The following is a 22,468-nucleotide window of genomic DNA, read 5'->3' on the forward strand; positions in this document are numbered from 1 at the left end:
TATTAAAAAGGGGATGTATTGCAGGGACAAGTCTATAATTTTGCCACTTTATAGATCATTGGTTCGACCTCATCTGGAGTACGCGGTCCAGTTCTGGTCACCAGTACTAAGAAAAGATGTCCTTGAGTTGGAAAAAGTCCAGCGGAGGGCAACCAAACTAATTAGGGGTATGGAGGACCAGAGCTACGAGACAAGGCTACTAAATTTAAACATGTTCACATTGGAGGTGAGGAGATTAAGGGAGGATAGGATCTCCATGTACAAAATGTTCAATGGTGGTAGCAACATTAGCGATAAACTGTTTAAAATTAACTCCATTACAAAAACTAGAGGCCACCACCTAAAATTGGTGGAAAAAAAATTCCAGCACAAGGGGCGAAGGGGGTTCTTCACAGTAAGATCAGTTAGGGTCTGGAACTCACTGCCACAGGTGGTGATTTCAGCAAATAATGTGGAATTGTTCAAGAAACTTTTGAAAGATTTCTTAAGGAACCGCAATATACAGGGGTACAGGTACTCCTAGAATGAGATCCTAATAGGTTGAACTTGATGGACTAATGTCTTTATTCAACCTCAAATACTATGTAACTATATGACCCCTCCACCAGCATCCGTTATCTCCCCTACTCCTCACAGCAGTTTTGTATCAATAGAGGCACGAGACAGGAATGCCCTGTTTCCCTGATCTTATTTATTCTAGCAATAGAACCTCTTGCTCATCTCCTAAGGCAGAATTCTAGCATCCATGGTGTAGTAATAGGTGAAAATGAATATAAATTAAATCTGTCTGCAGAGGACCTACTTCTCACGGTTACCCAGCCCCATATTACGCTGCCTAACTTACTTTCGTTCTTGAAATCGGTTAAACAAATCGCGAGTCTCTTCATCAATGAGGAGAAATCTTCAACTTTTAATGTATCTTTGCCGCAGGGTGTAGTGGACTCCTTACGTTGCAACTTCCCCTTTGTCTGGCGCACCTCCCATCTAGAATACTTAGGGATCTCCTTAACCACAGATTATAGCTCCCTATATAAAACTAATTATATCCCCATGTTAAAGAATCTAAGGGAATCTTGTGCAATGATCCTTTCAAAATCGTATTATGGCTTTTATCTGGGGAGGCACCAGACCGAGGATTTCAAAATACTCTGTGTGCTCCCAGGAGGCAGGGTGGATTGGGTCTTCCCAACTTCCATAAATACGTTCAAGCTGCCCAGATAGCTTAAATAACAAACCTCTACTTGTCCACATAGACACCGTTCTGGGTGGAGTTGGAGAGTGTGTACAGTGCCCCGATCTCGTTTAGGGCGCTTCCGTGGCTTCCGCTGAGCTCATGCCCCAGGACTATCAGCTCTATGATGCGACATAACCTCAAAGTGTGGGATGGTACTAAATATTATAGCAAGTTGATTTCTCCTCATTTACCTTTACTACCCCTCCTGGGCAACCCGCTATTTCCCCAAGGTTTAGAGTCTCCTGGGGCATTCACTTGCTGGATGTCGCACAATATTATATACCTTCATAACGTATTTACTGGAGGAACGATACACACCTGGGAATCTATTACGGAGAACCTACATGCTCCGCCAGTGGAGTATTTTTGTTATCTGCAACTCAGACATTGGATCTTGTCCCTCCTTTCTAGCATAGTGCCCCCCACTCACCCAGATAGCAAGGATAACTTGCCACAAACTTGTGATAGGGTTAAATTGTAATTCTTGTTAACTTGCCGCACACATTCCTGGCAAGTTGTAGACTTGCAGAACACTCGCAGCACAAGTTCTAGTTGACACTTTTTGAATTTGTAGCAAATTTGCTTGGCAAGTCTACAGCAAGTCCTGCAGGTCTTAGCAAGAGCTCTGCAAGCTCGCTGGTCTGGAGACTTGCAATGCAGACTTGCTGCAATTGTGCAACAAAATTGTGAAGCTTGGCAAGTCTGCAATAGTTTAGCAAGTCATTTTCAAACTTGCAGCACAATGGCTTGCTATCTGGGCAGTTGTCTTTATTGGAGCATATATGTTACCACACATCCTTACAATCCAAATTGGTGTCCATATTGTACTCATAGCTTAATACTGTCTCCAGTAGACTAAACCATGGATATGTGCTGGCCTGGGAAGGGGATCTTCATAAATCCATATCTGATGTGGAATGGCAGCAGGTATGGACCGCAGCGGCAACGTGTACCATCAATATCACTTCCTTGGAAACCCCTTTTAAATCACTGTTGTGGTGGTACATGGTCAAGACTGGCACATTCACACCCTCAACAGTCAGCATTCTGCTTTAGGGGTTGTGTTGTGAAAGGATATGTGATACATATATGGTGGACATGCCCAATGGTGAGCAGACTATGGGTTAAAACGTTTCACTTGTTGCAAACCCTTTTCTGGACAAATATAGCCAAGGACCCCTGGTTTGTGTTCCTACATCCTAAACCCCCAAACCTTATGAAGGTTCAGCACAATTTGGCAGTTTTTGTTCTCCTGGCTGCTAAACAAACAATAGCACAAGCATGTAAAAAGCAATTTGTTCCCTTTGCGGGGGTGTGGCGTAGAATAGATTCCTTTTTCATCAATGAAAAACTGCCCAGCATCCTTTTGGACACCAAAAATAAATTCACAAAAGTTTGGGACCCTTGGATAACATATGCTCATCCTGACATTCCTCCTGACAGTATAACATTCCTTTGATCAACCCATTCTTGCCCAGAGGGGTTCTGCTGCTACCAGTTCTTTACTCTTGCTCTTTCTCTATTTCCTTTCTGTATCCCTTCTATTCTCCTGATTTTCTGACTTTCTCTCTCTTCTGACTTCTAACTTGTTGACTCAGTGGATTGTGTTGAGAAACCTAAGATGCTCATTTAGTAAATTGTCTGGTTTAATATTAATGTTAAAAATATAATTAAAAACTTTTGAAAGAAAAAAAAAGGCTATCCAGCATAGAGAACTGGGTTATGCTTCTGTGCACAAATGATATTTCTTCCAGCATCAGAATGCCAAATGCAGGATCCTAGTATGTTAGTTTTTTAAACTTTTAAAAGGAAACTGATATTTTGACCAATAGAACTTCATTATTACTGTTGTATATTTTATTAAATTAATGTTTTTCTTTTTTTTTCTGTTTTAAATCTTTAAAGCACCTTAAAAGAACATAAGTCCATTAATTTAAAAAAAAATATACCTTCATAACGTATTTACTGGAGGAACGATACACACCTGGGAATCTATTACGGAGAACCTACATGCTCCGCCAGTGGAGTATTTTTGTTATCTGCAACTCAGACATTGGATCTTGTCCCTCCTTTCTAGCATAGTGCCCCCCACTCACCCAGATAGCAAGGATAACTTGCCACAAACTTGTGATAGGGTTAAATTGTAATTCTTGTTAACTTGCCGCACACATTCCTGGCAAGTTGTAGACTTGCAGAACACTCGCAGCACAAGTTCTAGTTGACACTTTTTGAATTTGTAGCAAATTTGCTTGGCAAGTCTACAGCAAGTCCTGCAGGTCTTAGCAAGAGCTCTGCAAGCTCGCTGGTCTGGAGACTTGCAATGCAGACTTGCTGCAATTGTGCAACAAAATTGTGAAGCTTGGCAAGTCTGCAATAGTTTAGCAAGTCATTTTCAAACTTGCAGCACAATGGCTTGCTATCTGGGCAGTTGTCTTTATTGGAGCATATATGTTACCACACATCCTTACAATCCAAATTGGTGTCCATATTGTACTCATAGCTTAATACTGTCTCCAGTAGACTAAACCATGGATATGTGCTGGCCTGGGAAGGGGATCTTCATAAATCCATATCTGATGTGGAATGGCAGCAGGTATGGACCGCAGCGGCAACGTGTACCATCAATATCACTTCCTTGGAAACCCCTTTTAAATCACTGTTGTGGTGGTACATGGTCAAGACTGGCACATTCACACCCTCAACAGTCAGCATTCTGCTTTAGGGGTTGTGTTGTGAAAGGATATGTGATACATATATGGTGGACATGCCCAATGGTGAGCAGACTATGGGTTAAAACGTTTCACTTGTTGCAAACCCTTTTCTGGACAAATATAGCCAAGGACCCCTGGTTTGTGTTCCTACATCCTAAACCCCCAAACCTTATGAAGGTTCAGCACAATTTGGCAGTTTTTGTTCTCCTGGCTGCTAAACAAACAATAGCACAAGCATGTAAAAAGCAATTTGTTCCCTTTGCGGGGGTGTGGCGTAGAATAGATTCCTTTTTCATCAATGAAAAACTGCCCAGCATCCTTTTGGACACCAAAAATAAATTCACAAAAGTTTGGGACCCTTGGATAACATATGCTCATCCTGACATTCCTCCTGACAGTATAACATTCCTTTGATCAACCCATTCTTGCCCAGAGGGGTTCTGCTGCTACCAGTTCTTTACTCTTGCTCTTTCTCTATTTCCTTTCTGTATCCCTTCTATTCTCCTGATTTTCTGACTTTCTCTCTCTTCTGACTTCTAACTTGTTGACTCAGTGGATTGTGTTGAGAAACCTAAGATGCTCATTTAGTAAATTGTCTGGTTTAATATTAATGTTAAAAATATAATTAAAAACTTTTGAAAGAAAAAAAAAGGCTATCCAGCATAGAGAACTGGGTTATGCTTCTGTGCACAAATGATATTTCTTCCAGCATCAGAATGCCAAATGCAGGATCCTAGTATGTTAGTTTTTTAAACTTTTAAAAGGAAACTGATATTTTGACCAATAGAACTTCATTATTACTGTTGTATATTTTATTAAATTAATGTTTTTCTTTTTTTTTCTGTTTTAAATCTTTAAAGCACCTTAAAAGAACATAAGTCCATTAATTTAAAAAAAAATGGATTTCTCTTCAGAAAAAAACATGCAGTCCTTCCTGTATTGGCAATGACCTTGAGAAGCCGCTGCCTGCTCTTATGATATAATGACTAAGATCTACCCTTCTTGACTATGGAGAAAATCAAACCAAAAATATAGAAAGCAATAAACAAAAATAATAAAATAGTTTAAAACATCACATTTACAATTATTTCTCACAGTTCAAATTTGTTAATTCCACATCACGGTGACACTCATGCAGTTTTAGAGGAGACAAGGAGAACCTTAAATCAGTGGCTTGATTTTTGCATTATTCTAGGAGGAGGGGAATTCTATTTTTAACACACTTTTATACAAATACTGTATTTTTTCATTTTTACAAGAAGGAGTGTATTGTAAAAGGAAAAAAAAGTTTCTGAATACTTTCTCATGCTTTTTTCCAAACTTTTCCAGGGCTTGTAAGGGCCCATAAGGTGCAGTCACTTAGGCTGTGGCTTCTGTGACGTTCTGACTTGCTCACTGCTCAGCTTTGGGAAGGACAACTGCACAAATATGGCTGTAAATAGTCTCTAAGGGTCCATGTTTTTATTTTTTGGTAGTGAAGAAATTGAAGGTGGCCCTCATGAAGCAAAGTAGGAACTCTGCATGGAGTACAGTCGGTCAATTGGATTTCCTACTCGGGCCTGCATGGAGTTGACTTCTGAAGAAGCCAGGAAGCAGTCACTGAGGCTTGTTAATGAGGTATCACTGTCAATATCATGAAAGATGGTATCATTGCCTGTAAAAGAAACACATCATTATTAGTTGGATGCAAGAATAATGTAAAAAGTACAGTCTGTACAGTCAAAATATCCCTATATAATTCAAACCTTCTCTATGTTATAATATTTCACTTACATCATTTGATAAAAAATATAGGAGAAACGTAGAGCTATTGCCTACAAACCAGTAAAGCTGAGATTTTATTCCTTAAGTTGCTGAACGATAAAAATTTGAAAGGTTCCTCTGTTCACACTATGTACATTGTATTGTGAAAGTGGCAGGCACTGTCAGAATACCTAAACAATGCTTGCAGCTGATTGCCTGTAAACACTGTACGGCTGAGAATTTTCCAACATGTCTCTTCGACACTAGTCAATCTAACAAGCAACTTTTGTCGAGCAGATGAGGCAACCCACAGACCGAATTTTGGACGATTCAGCTGGAATTCGGTCTGTGTTTTCCCAGTTTAAGACTTCACTTCTTATCCACTGAAACAAAATGTATTTGGTTACTAAAGCCAAAACACAATAATGCATTGTTACATAAACCATTCAAAGAAGTTTGGAGATATATGTTTTTTCTTTCGCAAGTAGGTGTTTATTAGGAATTTGTCAATATATAGATGACAACATGGTAACATGGTAACATTCAAAAGGTATAGCAAAACAATAGAGTAGAGTCTAATACATTGTAGAACATAGTAAATCGAGAACAATAGTGTTCTAAAACTATTACAAGTAAGCAAGGCTTGTCAAAGCATGTAATTAGGCAGCTAAGGTATTAAATATGTTTAATAAAGAATCAAAGAGCTCTGACAATCGAGGGTTGTCTGTAGAAAGTAAGTCTAACCTAAGCATTAAGTTAAATGGATTGGATCGAACAAGATATTGTAATGGAAGGGTCTAGAGAACACATGAGGAATGTGTAAAGGGCATCCGAGCGGTGGAGGAGACAATGTCAAAGATAATGTAGATCTTCTGTTCCCTTTTCAAGTGCTGAAAGACAGTACGTGGGTGGATTGTTGTTAGAGAACATTACGTTTTCCGAGAGAGCCCTCAGCTAAGGCTTGAAGGTACCATTGAGAGTGCTGAAAAATTGACATGATATCTTTCAATTGGTCTGAGGTATATTCGCTCGTTAGGAATCTGGTCCAAGTATGGAAACATTTACCCGTGTGGGTCAGGTTGTGTTTAGTATCTAATTTATGGATTAGCATGAGTTGGTGTAGATGGTGTAGAGTGTAGATCTCACATCTGTCAGGGTAGGAGGTTGGGGGAAAACCAATTATGCAGTATGTTCTTCTTAGCAGCTAGGAGCCAGTAATGTTCCCATTGGGTCAAGGACTTCCTTGTGGGGAAGTGGATGGAGAGTGAAATAGGCATAAAGCCAGGGGAACACTCCCTAGGTATTACCGATAGCGAGAACATATAATTAAGTGCAAGCTGCCAAAGAGATTGGATATGCGAGCATTGCCAAAGAAGGTATCCCAGATTAGGGTGTGGAGTGTGACATTTATGACATTCTGTGTTCCAAGTAGTGTTGGCGGAGGAGGGGGTAAAGTTCAGAGCATGATACGCTCTGTGTATGATCTTAAATTGTATTTCATGCCACTGTTCGTTGATCATGGATTTAAGTAGACTCGGCCATCCCCTGATTAGAAGTTGGTGGGTACCTTCCGGTGTAAGGTTTAGTAATGGCGACCATTTAAGAGCAAACTTAGGTATTGATGGGGATGAGTCATGATAGGTAGCACCAAGATGACTATATATGTGTGATAGAAACATTTTTGTGGGGGGGTGTACACCCCTGACAGCGCCCATGGGTGAACCAGATGTTTTTCTATGGAAGTATTAGTGTAGTGGTTGGAGTCATTCAGCCAATACCGGACATGTCGAAAAATGCAGGCCAAGTTATACATGCACAGATTAGGTATATTGGCACCTAGCTGAGACCTAGGCAGTAGGAGTTTTGCAAGTGCTACTCTCTGTTTTTTACCTCTCCATATGAATTTGGCGAAGGATTTATTGAGGAGTTGGACGTCTTTATGTCGGAGGAGAAAAGGAATAGTTTGGAGGGGATATAGGAGACGGCAAAGCTAACCATGTGTATCAGGTGACACCGTCCCAAAACTGATAGAGGAAGATGTTGTCAATCAATAAGTTCTTGCACTATGCATTTTATGATGGGGAATAATTCAAAGTGTACATTTCAGAGGCAGTTTAGGGTATAGTGATCCCTAAATAATGGAGAGATGTGGATTGAATACGTAAAGGATATCGGGACAACCAATGTAGGTCTCCCCTATGGGCAGTCTCCGCAAGGTATAACAATTCGCTTTTGTCTACATTAATGTGTAGGCCAGAGAAGGTGCCGAAGTGTCGTATATGATCAAAGATAAGTGGGATTCGATTATCACGGTCAGAAAGGAAGAGAAGAATGTAATCGGCCAAGAACATAGACTGGAGATCGTGAGGTCCCAATCTAATACCTGTAAATACATTAGTAGAGGACAAGGAGCATGCTAGTGGTTCAATGGCCAGGTTAAATATGAGAGAGGATAGGAGGTATCCCTGACATGTGTCTCTGTGAAGTGGGAAGGGGGCCGAGAGGAATGTGGAAATGAAAATTTGTGCGTTTGGAGAAATGTAGACAGTGGAGATGAAATCAAAAATCTTCTCAGTAAATCCCATATGTTGCATAACCTTCGTGAGTCACAACCAATTTACGCTATCAAAGGCCTTCTCCGCGTCCAATGCCAAAGGGGCCAGTGAACGCAGAGAAGAGCCAGATAAATGAGTATTCCATAGCGGCAATAACTTTGCAAAACCAGACTGTGCAGGTGATATAAGCGTAGGTAGGATAGTCGCCAGTCTGCCATAATTTTTTAGAGAAACTTTGCATCCTTGTTTAACAGTGATATAGGGCGATGGGATCCTGGCATAAGGGGATCTTTATTCTTTTTAGGCAGTAGCCTAATATAAGCATTGTTGAACGTAGGGGGTATATGTGATCTCGCAGGATATGGTTGTAAAGATTAAGTAGTGTAGAGACATCATCTAAAAGTAATTTATAAAATTCTGAGGAAAGCCTGTCCGGTCCTGGTGAGTTTGCTGGAGGGGATGACCTAATCACCCGTTGTAGTTCAGTAACAGTCACCTCAGCATTTAGGAGAAGGAGATCGCTTTCTGTCAGTGATGGTAGATCCGAAGAATTGAGATAGCTTGTACGACCAGTCAGATTGCCTGGGTGAGACCCATATAGAGTCTGGTAAAAGGAGGAGAATAAGTCGTAGATAGTATGAGAATCGGTGTGAATCTGACCCTCATTGTCAGCTAATTGAGTAATGGGCGATGACAGTGTCAGGCCTCGAGCAAGGTTAGCCAGGAGTCTTCCAGACTTATTACCAAATTTTAACAACTCCACTTCCCTACGGGATCTAATTAGGGATTCATATTGTTATATCCAATGATCACATGTTTGCTTAGCCAGCAACCATGCAGATCTGTTATCAGGGGAATGATTATGTTTAAAAGTAGAGTATGCCTGTCTAACCAGGTTACAAGCTGATGTATACTGTTGCATGGTCAGTTTTTTACGTGAGAATGAATATGCCAGGATCCTGCTGCACAGAACGGCCTTAGCCATTTCCCAATAAAGAACCAGATCACCCGAATAAAGAGATTGCGTATTCCAGCCACCAAAGCCCCAGGTGTTCCTGAAAGGTGTCATCATGAAGCAAGTAAGCTGGGAATCGCCATGTTGAATGCAGATGGAATGTCCAAACTAGAGAGGCTCATGGAGACAGGGGAGTGATCGGATATAACCATATCTTCAATATTCACAGTAGAGAATTTCATGAGAAGTTTAGGTGATAGGAGCAGATTGTCTATGCGAGACATGACACTATGGGCATTAGAAAAATGTGTATAGTCTCGCTCTAAATGGTGCAGGTTGCACCAGGCGTCCTGCAATCTGCTTTAGTGTATGAAGTTAGCAAGATGAGCGTCTCTGGGATTGGTAGAGGGGTTAGTGTTAGAAGACGTACCCGAACAGTCCTCCAAGGTAGAGGGGACCGCATTTAAGTCACCGCCGACAATCGTATAGTGAGCAGTAAACGGTTGTTGGAGTAGTGACATCAGGGATGTAAGGAATAGGTGGTTATCCGTGTTTGGTCCATAGATGTTCAAAATATCCACAATGTTAGATCCCGGTTGAATCGTGGTGCATGTCCAACGGCCCTCTGTCTGGTCAGCTTTGTGGCGAAGTACAGAACATGATAGCAATTTGTTGATCAATAGTAAAGTACCTGCAGAACGGCCGGCTGCCAGGGCACCCAGGACAGTACCGACCCAATATCTTTGCATGCAAGTAAAATCAGCCGAGAGAAGTGCATCTCTTGTAAAAGAGCTATGTCCGTTTTTAGTTTTTTAAGATGTCTCAGCACTCGGTTGCGTTTGTCAGGGGATCTGAGCCCTTTAACATTCCAAGTCACCAGCTTTAAGGAAGGTCCCATAAGAAACAAATGTGAGTGAAAGGTTTTGGAGCAGCATTGTCAATAAGAGAGGAAAAGGCGTGTATCGGTGTCCCAGTGCTATGATAATGCCAAAGAAGCATAGTCCCATACTAGAGAAAGTTCGATCCTTACCAGCATCCGGGAGTGCCCCGTGAACAATCTCCTGTGTCATGGTTATGTCAGCAAAAACATAAGCAAAAAAAAAAGAGCAACAGAGAAGAATAGGTAACAATTGACCAATAGTTTGGAAAAAATAAAAAAGGGGGTGTAACGATGGTTTGTAGAGACCATCCTGAAGTACGTTGAAATTACACTACAACATGACATGGATGTTGTGTTTACGTGAGGAGGAAATGCTCCGATGAGTATTACACGTAAGAGTCAAATGTAGGGAACACAGAACATATCTTAATATATGTAAACGGCATCAACACGGCAGTGAACTGCCTAGGGCAAGGTGATACCCTACCATTTTCAGTAGCGGTGGAGTCATGCCTTTTTCTTTCTGGGTGGACTCTTTGTGGGAGATGATTCAGGAGGTGTTGAGGGTTCAGCCAGTGATCGAACATATTGCAGGGCTTCTTCCGCAGAGGTGAAAGAGCATGTATCGCCTGTAGGATTCATGGTGTGTAAAATAGCCGGATATGCCAGGGTTAATTCAAGTCACCTGTCGACCAGCATACGGCATGGTTCCACAAAGGCCTTCCTTTGTTTGGTGACCTGGGCTGAATAATCTGCAAAAAGAAGGAGCTTGAACCTGCCCGCTATTAAGTTTCGTTGTAATGTTGTAGAATCGCATTTCTGTCAGCGAAGTCCAAATAGACTATCACCAGTCTAGTCTGTTGATTTGATCTAGGTGGGCCAATCCTATGTGCCCTCTCCACCCTGTAGGGAGAAGTGAGACCCAGCGCTTTTGGGACAGTGTGGGAGCAGAAATATGTGAGATCGCCCGGTGGGACAGCCTCGGGTAGGCTGATGAGGCAGAGATTATTTCTGCGCATGCGATTTTCTTATTCATCAACCTTATCTAGCTAGATAGTGTAGTTGCTTGGCAGAATCATCATGGGCATTATGAGTGGCATGCATCTGGTCTTCTAGTGCACTGATTCTGGTTTCAACGGCGGTTATGCGATTTCCCTGAGTTTCCACAGTGAGACTCAGGCGACTCATATGTTTTTGCATGGATTCTGCAAAATTGGCAGCCGGATCCAGTATTAAATGAGAGGCCACTGTCGCAGCCAGGTGCTGATAATCCAGATTTGTGTCTGAAGTAACTGCAGGAGACTCACTCTGCAGGGACAGATTGGTTGAGCTCTTCCCAATCCGCCATCATGGACAGAGCATGCGTCTGTGGAGATTCAGGCAATAGCATGCGTCTGGTCGTTTTTGTACGGGAACTTGTCCATCACCCGTTCCAGAGCTCCTGTGAGCGGTGGGGCCGAAAGTGACAGGTACGAGCGGGTAAGTTCTGTGTTCCGATGTGTCTGCTACAAAGCGGGAACGTACACCACTACACCATCGGGCGCTGGAAGCGGAAGTCTTAGTAGGTATCTTAAAGAGCTACATAGTCTTCCGGGATATATGTTTTAAACTTATCTAAACCCAGGAACAAGATAAAATATAATGCAGCTTAGTCCTTAATCCTTGGATGTGGTCGCTGCATTAGTATTTTCAGACTTTATTTTCTTTATTCTTACCTGCTGACCCTGCCAGTAACACGCTTCCTATCCTATGGTAACGATGTTCACTCACTGTACTGAATCTATGGGGGGCAGTGTTGTCACCATAGGTTCTCCTGAAATGGACTAGGCTGCTCTTCCGATGAACAACCACCCTCTCCCATCTTTATAACATAGGAAGGAGGTGTTCTGCAGTCCAAAAAAGATAACTGATAAGCCTGATAACAATGTTTTAGATTTCAGTTGAGTGCACAGGAAGTTACGAAGGCACAGTCATAGCATTTAAAGTGATGCTAAACTCAGGAGTTAAATCTTAAAAATACATTCAATCACCCTAACTAGTAACACAACATTATCTTATTTGTGTATCACTCGGCTGTAGATCTTCAAATCATCTCTGAGTTGGTTCCGACACTGTCCTTCCTTATGGAGGGTGGCTACTTCTGTTCCCCATGGTCCCTGTGTGTGTTGTAAAGTAGTCACTGCTCCAAGCTCACTTCCACAATGGACTACAATCTCATGTTTAGTTAGCTAATTTGTAATTATAGTCTATCATGGGAGCGAGCTTGGAGCAGTGGCTACTTTACAACACACAGGGATCAAGGGAACTAAAGTAGCCACCCTCCAGAAGGAACGACAGTTTCGGCATGAATTTAGAGATGATTTGAAGATACACAAATACTAAAGACTAGACACAAACTAGAGACAAAGTAAATATATTGTTTAGCTTTCCCTCTCATTACATAATAGCCTTAATTTCTTGGCCTCTATTTTTAATCAGTCATTATCACAAAACTATCTGTATACTGGGTAAACAGTTTTTTAGTTTTAAATGTGCACACAGCTGTTTCCTAGATTAACCAACATTCACTAGAGCACAGGCTTATTCTTTGTGTTAAAGAACTACAAAAAGGTCACAATACAAAATATATAATATACATTATATGTATTTTTTTCATCTAGCCCGTATATATATATGATTTATTGGTAGATTGCAGACAATACTTAAGTAACTTGAGTTATCTAAAATGTTTTCAAACATGATAATGGGAGATTATAAAAAAAAAAAAAAGAATAAATCTTGAAAACTGGAATCCAAATCTAGCTGGTCAAAACCAGCTTTCAGAAAAGGGCCTGAATATCACCTGAATATCAAAATCAGTTATTGAACATAATTACTGAGTGGGAGTGGATAATCTAAGTACAACCTGACAGTTTAGAAGCCTGTGTCGACGGATATTGGGCTTGTGTCCATGATATCAGTTTGAGATCTTCTGAGATCGTTTAGAATTCATTTGACCTCTTTCTGAATTGACTTGCTGCAAGAAGATTTTGCATTCCCATAGACATGTATGGATATTCAAAACTTGCTTGACACAAATAAAAGCCCATCAACACATGCACTTAAGCTGATGATAACCAGGCACAGTGGTGTGGGTAACTTGCTGTTACTTGCCAGACTCCCTAGCTGCAGCAGGCATGTATAGCAAATAAGCAAAACAAACGACAAACGCACTCAACAATTTGTTACCAGTTGTGTAGCAAATAAAACGCACAGTGGATTTTTCACACAATAATGTGTTAACAGTGTGTTATGACCGCTTTCAAACTGAGAATCCTTGCTAAATACTCGTGACAAATCACACAAATGCTCATTTCGATTGGTTGTGTGAATCAACTGATGGCATCTTAAGATTTAAGATTTTCTTGTTGGAGCTGTTGGCTCGGCCTACTCCTCTTGGTGAGCCCTGCTCTGCCTGTTACTTTCTCCATAACATAAAATAACAGAAAAATCTACCAGAGAGAATAAGACACCTTTGTATTTAGAATGACTCGTGGGAAGACTTGTGAACCCTATGCTAGGGTTCTCAAAAGATATAAACAGTTAGTGGATGGTCCAACTAACCAACATGTACACAAATAAACTGATATTAGACAAAAAGACCCCTAACTGATACTGAGATACATAGTTACATAGTTAGCCAAGTTGAAAAAAGACACATGTCCATCGAGTTCAACCTATAGCGATATGAAAAAAAAAGAAGAAAAGCCTAAACAGAACCCTATGCCCACAATTACCCACTGTTGATCCAGAGGAAGGCAAAAAAAACCCTATAAAGCATGGTTCAATTTGGTCCAACAGGAGGATAAAATTCCTTTCTGATCCCAAATGGCAGGGGTGTCAAACTCAATTTAATCGTGGGCCGCATCAACATTATTGTTGCCCTCAAAGGGCCTGTAAGACTATATAAATGTATCTAATCTTTATCATAATTGCCTCTACATTCGATTATAACTGGTTTTAGTAATAACTTAATACCTAGATCTGAAAGTAGAAGTCTAGAAAATGGCCTGGTGGGCCGGATTCAGCCCCTGGGCCTTGAGTTTGACACATGTGCCATAAGGGTATTCCCTAGATCAACAATCTCTGATGCTTAATATACCTATAAGAACTCAATATCCAGCAATATTCTGTGCATTTAGGAATACATGAAAAAAATTAAACAATTAACTGAGCTAGCTAGAACTAGCTCCTGGGGAAGTGTATTCCACATTTTCACAGCTCTAACTATGAAGAATCCTTTCCGTATGCAAAAGTTAAACCTCTTTTCCTCCAGACGCAAAGATTGCCCCCTTGTCCTTTGCAGTGACCTTAAAGTGAATAATTTGGCACCAGGTTTACTATATGGACCATTCATGTATTTATACATGGTAATCATGTCCCCCCTTAATCGCCTCTTCTCCAGAGAGAACAAATTCAGGTCAGTTAATCTTTCCTCATAGCTGAGCTCCTCCATGCCTCTTATGAGTTTAGTCGCCCTTCGCTGCACTGTCTCTAGTTCCACAACATCATTTTTGTGAACTGGTGCCCAAAACTGCATATTCTAGATGAGGTCTTACTAATGCTTTGTGCAGGGGCAGGATTATGTCTCTATCTCTGGAGTCTATACCACTTTTAATACAAGAAATTATTTTGCTTGCTTTAGAAACTGCTCCTTGACATTGCATGCTATTATTGAGTCTATGGTCTACCAGAACACCCAGATCTGTCTTTATCATTGATTCTTCCAAACATACTCCCCCTAGAGTGTATGACGCATGCATGTTTTCAGTTCCCAAGTGCAGAACTTTACATTTATCAACATTTAACGTCATTTGCCAAATAGATGCCCAATCACACAGTGCATTCAGATCTGCTTGTAAGATGGAGACATCCTGTAAGGACTGTATTCCACTACATAACTTGGTGTCATCTGCAAACACAGAAATAGTACTTTTAATCCCCTCATTTATAAATAGATTAAACAGTAAGGGGCCCAACACTGAACCTTGGGAGACACCACTTACAACCTCAAACCATTCAGTATGAACGGTTTGTATGAACCATCAAGTATGAATCACCACACTCAGTATACGGTCTTTAACCACTAGACCAGAAGAAGACCAGAAGACCAGAGTATTAAACTCCCTTCCTGGCCAGGCCATTTTCAGTATTCAACACTGCAGTACTGACGTTTATTCAGTCATGCAACGCTGTACTGAAACTATTTTTATACCATTTTTTAGGGACAGATAGAGTGGTATTTAATCACCACTGGGGTTTTTATTTTTTACTATATAACAAAAAAAGTACCCTAAATTTTGTAAAAATCCTGTTTCCCCATGAAATGTTATGAAACATTTATTATCACCCACATTTTTTGGTAAAATATAAAAGACAGGGTCACGTCGGGTAAATAAACACCAAACATGTCAAGCTTTAAAATTGCGCGCGCCCGCAAAATCGCAAAAAAACGACCAGACCCAAAATTGGCCATAGGCGATGCTTTAAAAGCTTTTACCGCTCATCAGTTTAATGTTATCAGTAATTAATGGCCATAAAATTATTGCTCTCATTCCAACGTTCGCGGCGATATGTAACATGTGCGACACAATAGGCAGTAATCGTCGTTTTCGCATGTTGACACATCCGACGCATGTTTGTGTATGTGGGGGCGGGAGACTTAAAAAATGTTTTTGTTATTTTACATTTTTTTTATTTGTGATTATTTTTTTAGCTTCTTTATTTTTTTTATGCATTCATTTTTTTAGACTTTTTTTTTTACACTTAACTATATTACTATCACATAGGGGACTAAGAAATCCACTATGTGATAGCCAATTCACATGACAGGTCCTCTTTATGGAGACATCAGGGGTCTCTAAGATTCCCAATGTCACCTAGGGACCCTCAGAGAAGCTGATGAAGCAGAGATCTGCTTCATTAGCTTCTCACCAGCATCTGTAACCGGAGAGTGACACTGAATGCAGGAAGTGATGCAATATACATCACTTCTGCATTCGGGGACGGAGAAGAGATCAAAGGGAGATTGTGTACTGATCTCCCTTTGATCTCCACTGACAGCGTCGCCGTGCCGGTCCCAGCCGCACCGGGCACAGTGGATCTCGGGACCGGAAGCGGCAGCGAGGAGGCGGCGGGGACAAGGGTACGCTGGGGGGGCACACCTGCAGCTACTGCAAGCGATCACTTGAATGTAAACAGCCATCGCTGGCTGTTTACATTGCTAACAGTTCCCGACTCGTTTGCGCCCTGAGCGACGCGCACAAGAGGGGGGGGGGCAGGACGTCTTAAGACGTCCTCCCGCTCCTACAAGACTCCCATTCAGGAAAGTCCATGGACGGGAGGTAGGCCATGGAACATTAGCCGCATGTGGGGAACTGTGTCAAACGCTTTTGTTCCTCTGTCCAATTTATTACTCACTTCCTCATAAAAATAAAGTAGATTTGTTTGACAACTTCTGTCTTTTGTGAATCGGTGCTGACTATTGATTGTGATATTATTTTCCAGCAAAAACAATTGCATGTAATGCTTGATCAAACTTTCAAGTATCTTCCCAGCTATTGAAGCTAAGCTTACAGGTGTATAATTACTTGGTAAAAACTTTGATCCCTTTTTAAATATAGGCACCACATGGGCCTTGCACCAATCCATCAGTATTAAGCCAGTCATTAGAGAATCTCTAAAAATTAGATACAATGGCTTTGAAATTATACAGCTCAATTATTTGAGGACATGTAGGTGTAAGCCATCCGGTCCAGGTGCTTTGTTCACCTTAATTAGGTAGTTAGGTTGCCTCATAATAGTTGTGTTAGGTCAACTGACTTGAAAAATCGCATTAATAGATACCATTTCCAAAGCTCTTTAGAGATATAAGGAAATATTATGTAGCCAAACAGCATCTTCCAAAGACTGAAACATGAGTTTAGGCAGAATGAATCTTTAAATCTAAATATTTTTTTATGCATTTTTAGAAAAATGTATTCTAATAAATTATGAATTTTGGTCTTGGAGTTTAAATACATTGCCCAAAGAGAATTACTGTCATTGGGAAGCTTGATGTTTAAACTTGAGCTTGTGCTAAAGTAAATCTTTACGTAAATACTAAAGTCTCATATTAGCTTTAGCATGTTAGCATAATTTCATAAGTTGTTTTCTAACAATTAAACTATTCAGCTTTCATTTAAATAATACCTGGTGGTCCTGCCATAAAGGTCTTTGTTTAGGCACTTTCTGTCATGTGGTGACAACTGTTTCCTAATTGTGCTACTGTGTTGTCACCTTGCCACATGCTTCCCTGGTGGAGAATACATGTGGCCATTGAGCAGGCATTGCCCACCATTGTCACCATCAGAAAGTCAGTGCAGCACAGCAATATGCAGCTGGCACTGGAGTACATGTAGACAGGTAGCAACTAAAAGTAGGGAACAAAAGTGTCCACCCTCCAGAAGGAAGGACAGTGTCAGCACAAATTCAGAGATGATTTGAGGATCTACAGCTGAGTAATACAAAATAAGATACATTTTTGTTAATGCATTTTTACGATTTGAATCCTGAGTTTAGTGTCATTTATGGTATTCAAAACCAGTGTTCTTAATGGAATGATCCTCAGAGGAAAAGAAGATGTGTTGACCATAACAACCAGTCAGATTATATCTGCTATTGTTCTAATTGAGATTACAATATTAAACCTATCACACGAGTTGCTATGGGCTATCCCTGAAGTTTAAATATTCCCTGCTTAATTGTACAAGGCAGTTGGCTTGGTTGCTGACCGGAAAGAAAAACAAGTACTGATAGCACTTGCCAGTCAGCAAATTAATGTTAAACCTAAAAATAACCATATATATATATTTTATTTCGATCAGTTATATTTTCCCTATACATTAATGTATACTGTATATATCAAAGTATTTATTATGAATCTTTCCAGCACCCTCTATTTCTGTGGCAGCACTTCTAGCTCCATCCTGTTTATGTAAAAAAACACTTGACATACCTCTTATACTAACTGTGTGTATCAACCTTTTTTTCACTCTCCCCTTCCTCTATGGTGTTTAGCTCTACCTTCTTTTAACTGTTTGATGCCTTGGACAAAAGCACAAGCATTGCTGGCATTTTCCTGTGGTGCAACCCTGAGCTAAGTGTCCTTGAAATTGGTCATGTAAGATTTAGATTAGGTGCTAAAGCCAAAGATGAAAAATTGCCTTTGGCTCTATTTTAACTTTTTTTCAATTACACTGCACAACAAAGATTTTGCTTCTTGAACACTGTTGGGTGTTTCTTTATAGATTTTGGGCTGCTGATCACAAAAAATCACATCCATCACATACCGTTTAATGGAAATCTTCAGATTTGTCATGTTTTTTCTTATATTTGTGTTCAAAAATTTTTGTTTCTGTAAGAGACCTAGGAACAATGTTTTGTGCAGTCTGGGCATGTCCAGGCATGAAATCAGGCCAGGTTGGAAGTTGTTCTGTGGAAGTATGCAGCCTGGGCATGCCTGGGCAGGCAGGAGCCAGCTTGACACTATCTCAGTAGGCTATAAAAGTGGCCTGCATACACAGATGCTGCTCATTGGATTAATATAGACCTTATAGTGTGTACATATTGTTTCAGAATACAGCAGTGCCTCAGTAGCACTGTAACAAGTAAGTTAGATGTTATAGACGTTTTACAGGATGATTGGTGTCGGTCATTATGTCTCGTCAGTGTCATAAAAGCCGCTATACATTCTGCTATATTTGTGGCGAGTATACGCTTGTTCATCAGAGACGCGCAATGACTGCTCTTGTGAAGAAAGCATATCATCTGTACTTCGGCTGTAAAATTGGCGATCAAGACAAGGAATGGGCGCCTCACATTTGTTGTGTGACATGTGCTGTCTGTCTGAGAGCTTGGCTGAGAGGCACTCAAAAGACAATGCCATTTGCTGTCCCGATGATATGGCGAGAACAGAAAGACCATGTGACGGACTGTTACTTCTGTTTGACTAATGTGTCTGGCTTCTCTGCCAAAAACAAGAAGTCAATTGAATACCATAATCTGCCTTCAGCAATGAGACCGGTGAAACATTACGACAGTCTTCCAATTCCTAAACCACCAGATGAATGAACCAGATGGACTTAGATGAACCAGATGAAGAAACTGCAATGCAGGGAACTGGCAGTGACATTGATCTGGATTTTGAACCGTGCTCCTCAGGTGATCCACATCTCATAACACAGTCAGAATTAAACGATCTGAACAGAGATTTGGCTCTGTCAAAAGCAAAAGCCAAATTGCTGGGTTCAAGACTGCAGGAATAGTGTTTGCTGTCACCAGGTACGAAAATTTCTGTTTTTTGAAGCCGCTAAGATGATATAACCAAATTCTTTGCACAAGTTTTTCAGTCTCTATTTCTGTGTTGACATCGAAGGATTGTTCTCTGCTTTGGGTTGTGACCATGGCCCACAAGAGTGACATCTCTTTATTGATTCGTCAATGTTAAGCCTCAAAGCTGTTCTGTTACACAATGGCAACGTTCACCCTTCAATACCTGCTGGCTGTGCAGCACACATGAAAGAAACCTATGAGAACATGGAAATGTTGCTGAAGCACATCCAGTACAGCAAGTACAACTGAAATATCTGTGGAGATCTGAAAGGTTTCACCAAGACATTGCTACAATGGAAAAGCGATATGAGGGCAACTGGAATCCATCAATGCTTGCTGACTACTGTTGGACATTGCAACGTGATGCAACGGACATTGAATACAAACAAAAATCAGGAGCAAAACACCTTAAATTATGTTGAACTTAATAGCGTATTAAAAACATAAACATAATTAAATACGTTATTGCCAGTAAACAGTTAACTGTCTATTTCTCAGTTCCTACGTGATGCAGCAAAACCAAAACTATATTTGTGCATACCCACCAGGTACCTGTCACAATCAGCAAAAACTTTTCAGGAAGCAAAACTTTTCACAAAAATTGTTGTGCAGTGTTATTTAGAAAATGAAGATACAACAAAGAATTTAAAAATGTCTAATTATATTAGAACACATAAATATAAATTGAGCATCTCCTCGAGTTTGGTAATTAGTACAGGCAGTTTTAGTGTACATATATACCGAATATAATGATCACAGTTTTCTAGAAAAAAGGCATATCACACTACAATCTGTTGTGAATCGTGGCACTTAGTGCTAATGTACAGGGTGTATGCAGCTTACCATAAGGATTCATGTGGTCACCTGGCATTTGAGGAGGTGTGAGTCCTTGCTGGAAGGGGTCTGTGCTGTAGTTGTTCTGATCCATTGAGACAATCTGTTGCTGAGGGGGGGCCAGAGGGGCGTATGAGGTCATCATCCCTTCCATGCGGCTGGACATGACCTCTGACGGGTGACAAGGAGCCACATTAATGCACTCAGTCCTGCAAAGTTTGCCATCTGTCTATCATTTGTTCGCTAGGTCATTTCATATTTATACGTTCGATCTATGGAAAGCTAACTGTCACATAGACTTTAGTTTTTTTCAAAACCACCTATACAGGTGAAACTCGAATAATTAGAATATCGTGCAAAAGTAATTGCAGTAAGTGCTGCAAAAGGGGTCCAACCCAAGTACTGAGTACATATGCATGCTTGTACTTTTCAGAGGTCCGATATTGTTCTATGTACAATCCTTGTTTTATTGATTGCATGTAATATTCTCATTTTCTGAGGTTGTGGATTTGGGGTTCTTGGGGTTTTCATGAGCTGTAAGCCATAATCATCACAATTATGACAAATCACGGCTTGAACTATCTTGCTTTGCATGTAATTAGTCTATCTCATATATTAGTTTCACCTTTTAAGTTGCATTAGTGAAATAAATGAACTTTGCACGATATTCTAATTATTCGAGTTTCACCTGTATGTGCGTCTCTAAACAAATAACTAAAGCAGTTAAAACACAACTCCAATTTTCATATAGTAAGGCAAGATCATGAAATAATCAACTTTATTCAAACATAACTTAAATTGCTTTAAAGTCTATCTATCTATCTATCTATCTATCTATCTATCTATCTATCTATCTATCTATCTATCTATCTACTAGATTTTTCCAATCTTTTGGTATTTAAAAATCTGATTTGCTTGTATTATGTAGCGGGGTTCATGGAATGCATTTGGTTCTTTGTCACAGAAATGCATTCTATTCCTTTGTGCACTGAGAAAGATGTAGAGAGCATTTGATTGTAACAGCTACATTCCATAGACAGAGCTGTGTTTATATTTCCATCATTGAGAAATGTTTACTTCAATAGTATATATAGTCCAACGAGAATAAATTAGGTAATATATACTATGCACATAAATTATTATCTCACTGTTCTGCTTTACAATATCAAATATGCTACAAATGATGGGGTTGATTCTCAATCTTTGACAGGATGGAAATAGAAACTGCTGTTACAGGTTTAATAGAGATTTAGGAAATATAGATAGATTTGGGAAACTGAGCGAAATTTGGTTCACAATTTGAAAAATGATTTTAGAGACAGCTTCTAAGCTAGATTCATTACTAAAGTATTAGATATTACAGAGGAATTATAAACGGCAGTGTGGTGTGACACAGATTTTGTTTTATTCCAGTTTAGTAGGCTAGATAGGATTTCTGCATAGCTTAGAGTTTTGCAGAGAGTCCAGTTTAAAGATTTAGTAGGATTTAAGTGAAAATTCAGGCAGTACAAAGGGTCTCTATTAGGTTGAAAGGTAGGACAAATAAAGCTTGTGAAATATTTTATTTTTGGCAGAGCTTAAATTATATATTTTTTTATTTTAGGCAGCTTGACATATTGGAGAGATTTATGAAGCTGTTACTATAGTTTTGGTTATGGCAAAATGTTAGTGACATGTATGACATTAATAAAGCACATGAACAGTGGAAATATTAGGTTTATATATGTTTTTCAATTAGAGATTTGCTACTAAAGGGAGCCTGTTACAAAACATTGTTTGCTGTTACCTGTAAATGAAGGCAGTAAATACTCACCTTTTCCTGTGCCTATGTTACTGAAGAGTACTCCAAGCATTAGAACTGGTACCCAGTCCCGTGAGTGTCAATCTTCTGGGTCCCCTGCAATTGTTACTGGCTTCTCCCTCTGATCTCATGTCACCACTGTGACATGAGCAGTGTGCAGTGGCATGCATTTAGAGGGAGGAACCAGTAGGAACAGCGGGTGACCCAACAGATTGATATTCCTGAAAATGTTGGCCTCCTAGCTGACTTCAAGCACCTGTTCTAGTGACTGGTGCATTGTTCAGCAGTGCAGGCGCAGGGAAGAGTGATTAATGATTTCCTTCTTTTATAGATAACAACAGTTC

General features: G+C 40.2%; 1 protein-coding gene across 3 annotated transcripts in view; it reads right to left on the reverse strand.

Moving 5' to 3' along the window:
• Window positions 1-4,761: 4,761 nt before the first annotated feature.
• LMX1B (LIM homeobox transcription factor 1 beta) overlaps window positions 4,762-22,468 on the reverse strand; it is a 199,944-nt gene continuing 182,237 nt past the window's right edge. For 2 of the 3 annotated variants that reach the window (XM_018568743.1, XM_018568742.1), the window contains exons 7-8: window positions 20,333-20,494; window positions 4,762-5,599 (exon numbers count right to left, since the gene is read on the reverse strand). In XM_018568743.1, coding sequence (XP_018424245.1) covers window positions 5,442-5,599; window positions 20,333-20,494 — 320 coding nt within the window. In that variant the 3' untranslated portion in view covers window positions 4,762-5,441. The remainder of the gene's footprint in view (window positions 5,600-20,332; window positions 20,495-22,468) is intronic. The other variant, XM_018568744.1, reaches the window with a different exon arrangement.

This window comes from Nanorana parkeri, unplaced genomic scaffold (genome assembly GCF_000935625.1).
Source record: "Nanorana parkeri isolate BGI_ZX_2015 unplaced genomic scaffold, ASM93562v1 scaffold1238, whole genome shotgun sequence".
Lineage (NCBI taxonomy): Eukaryota > Metazoa > Chordata > Amphibia > Anura > Dicroglossidae > Nanorana > Nanorana parkeri.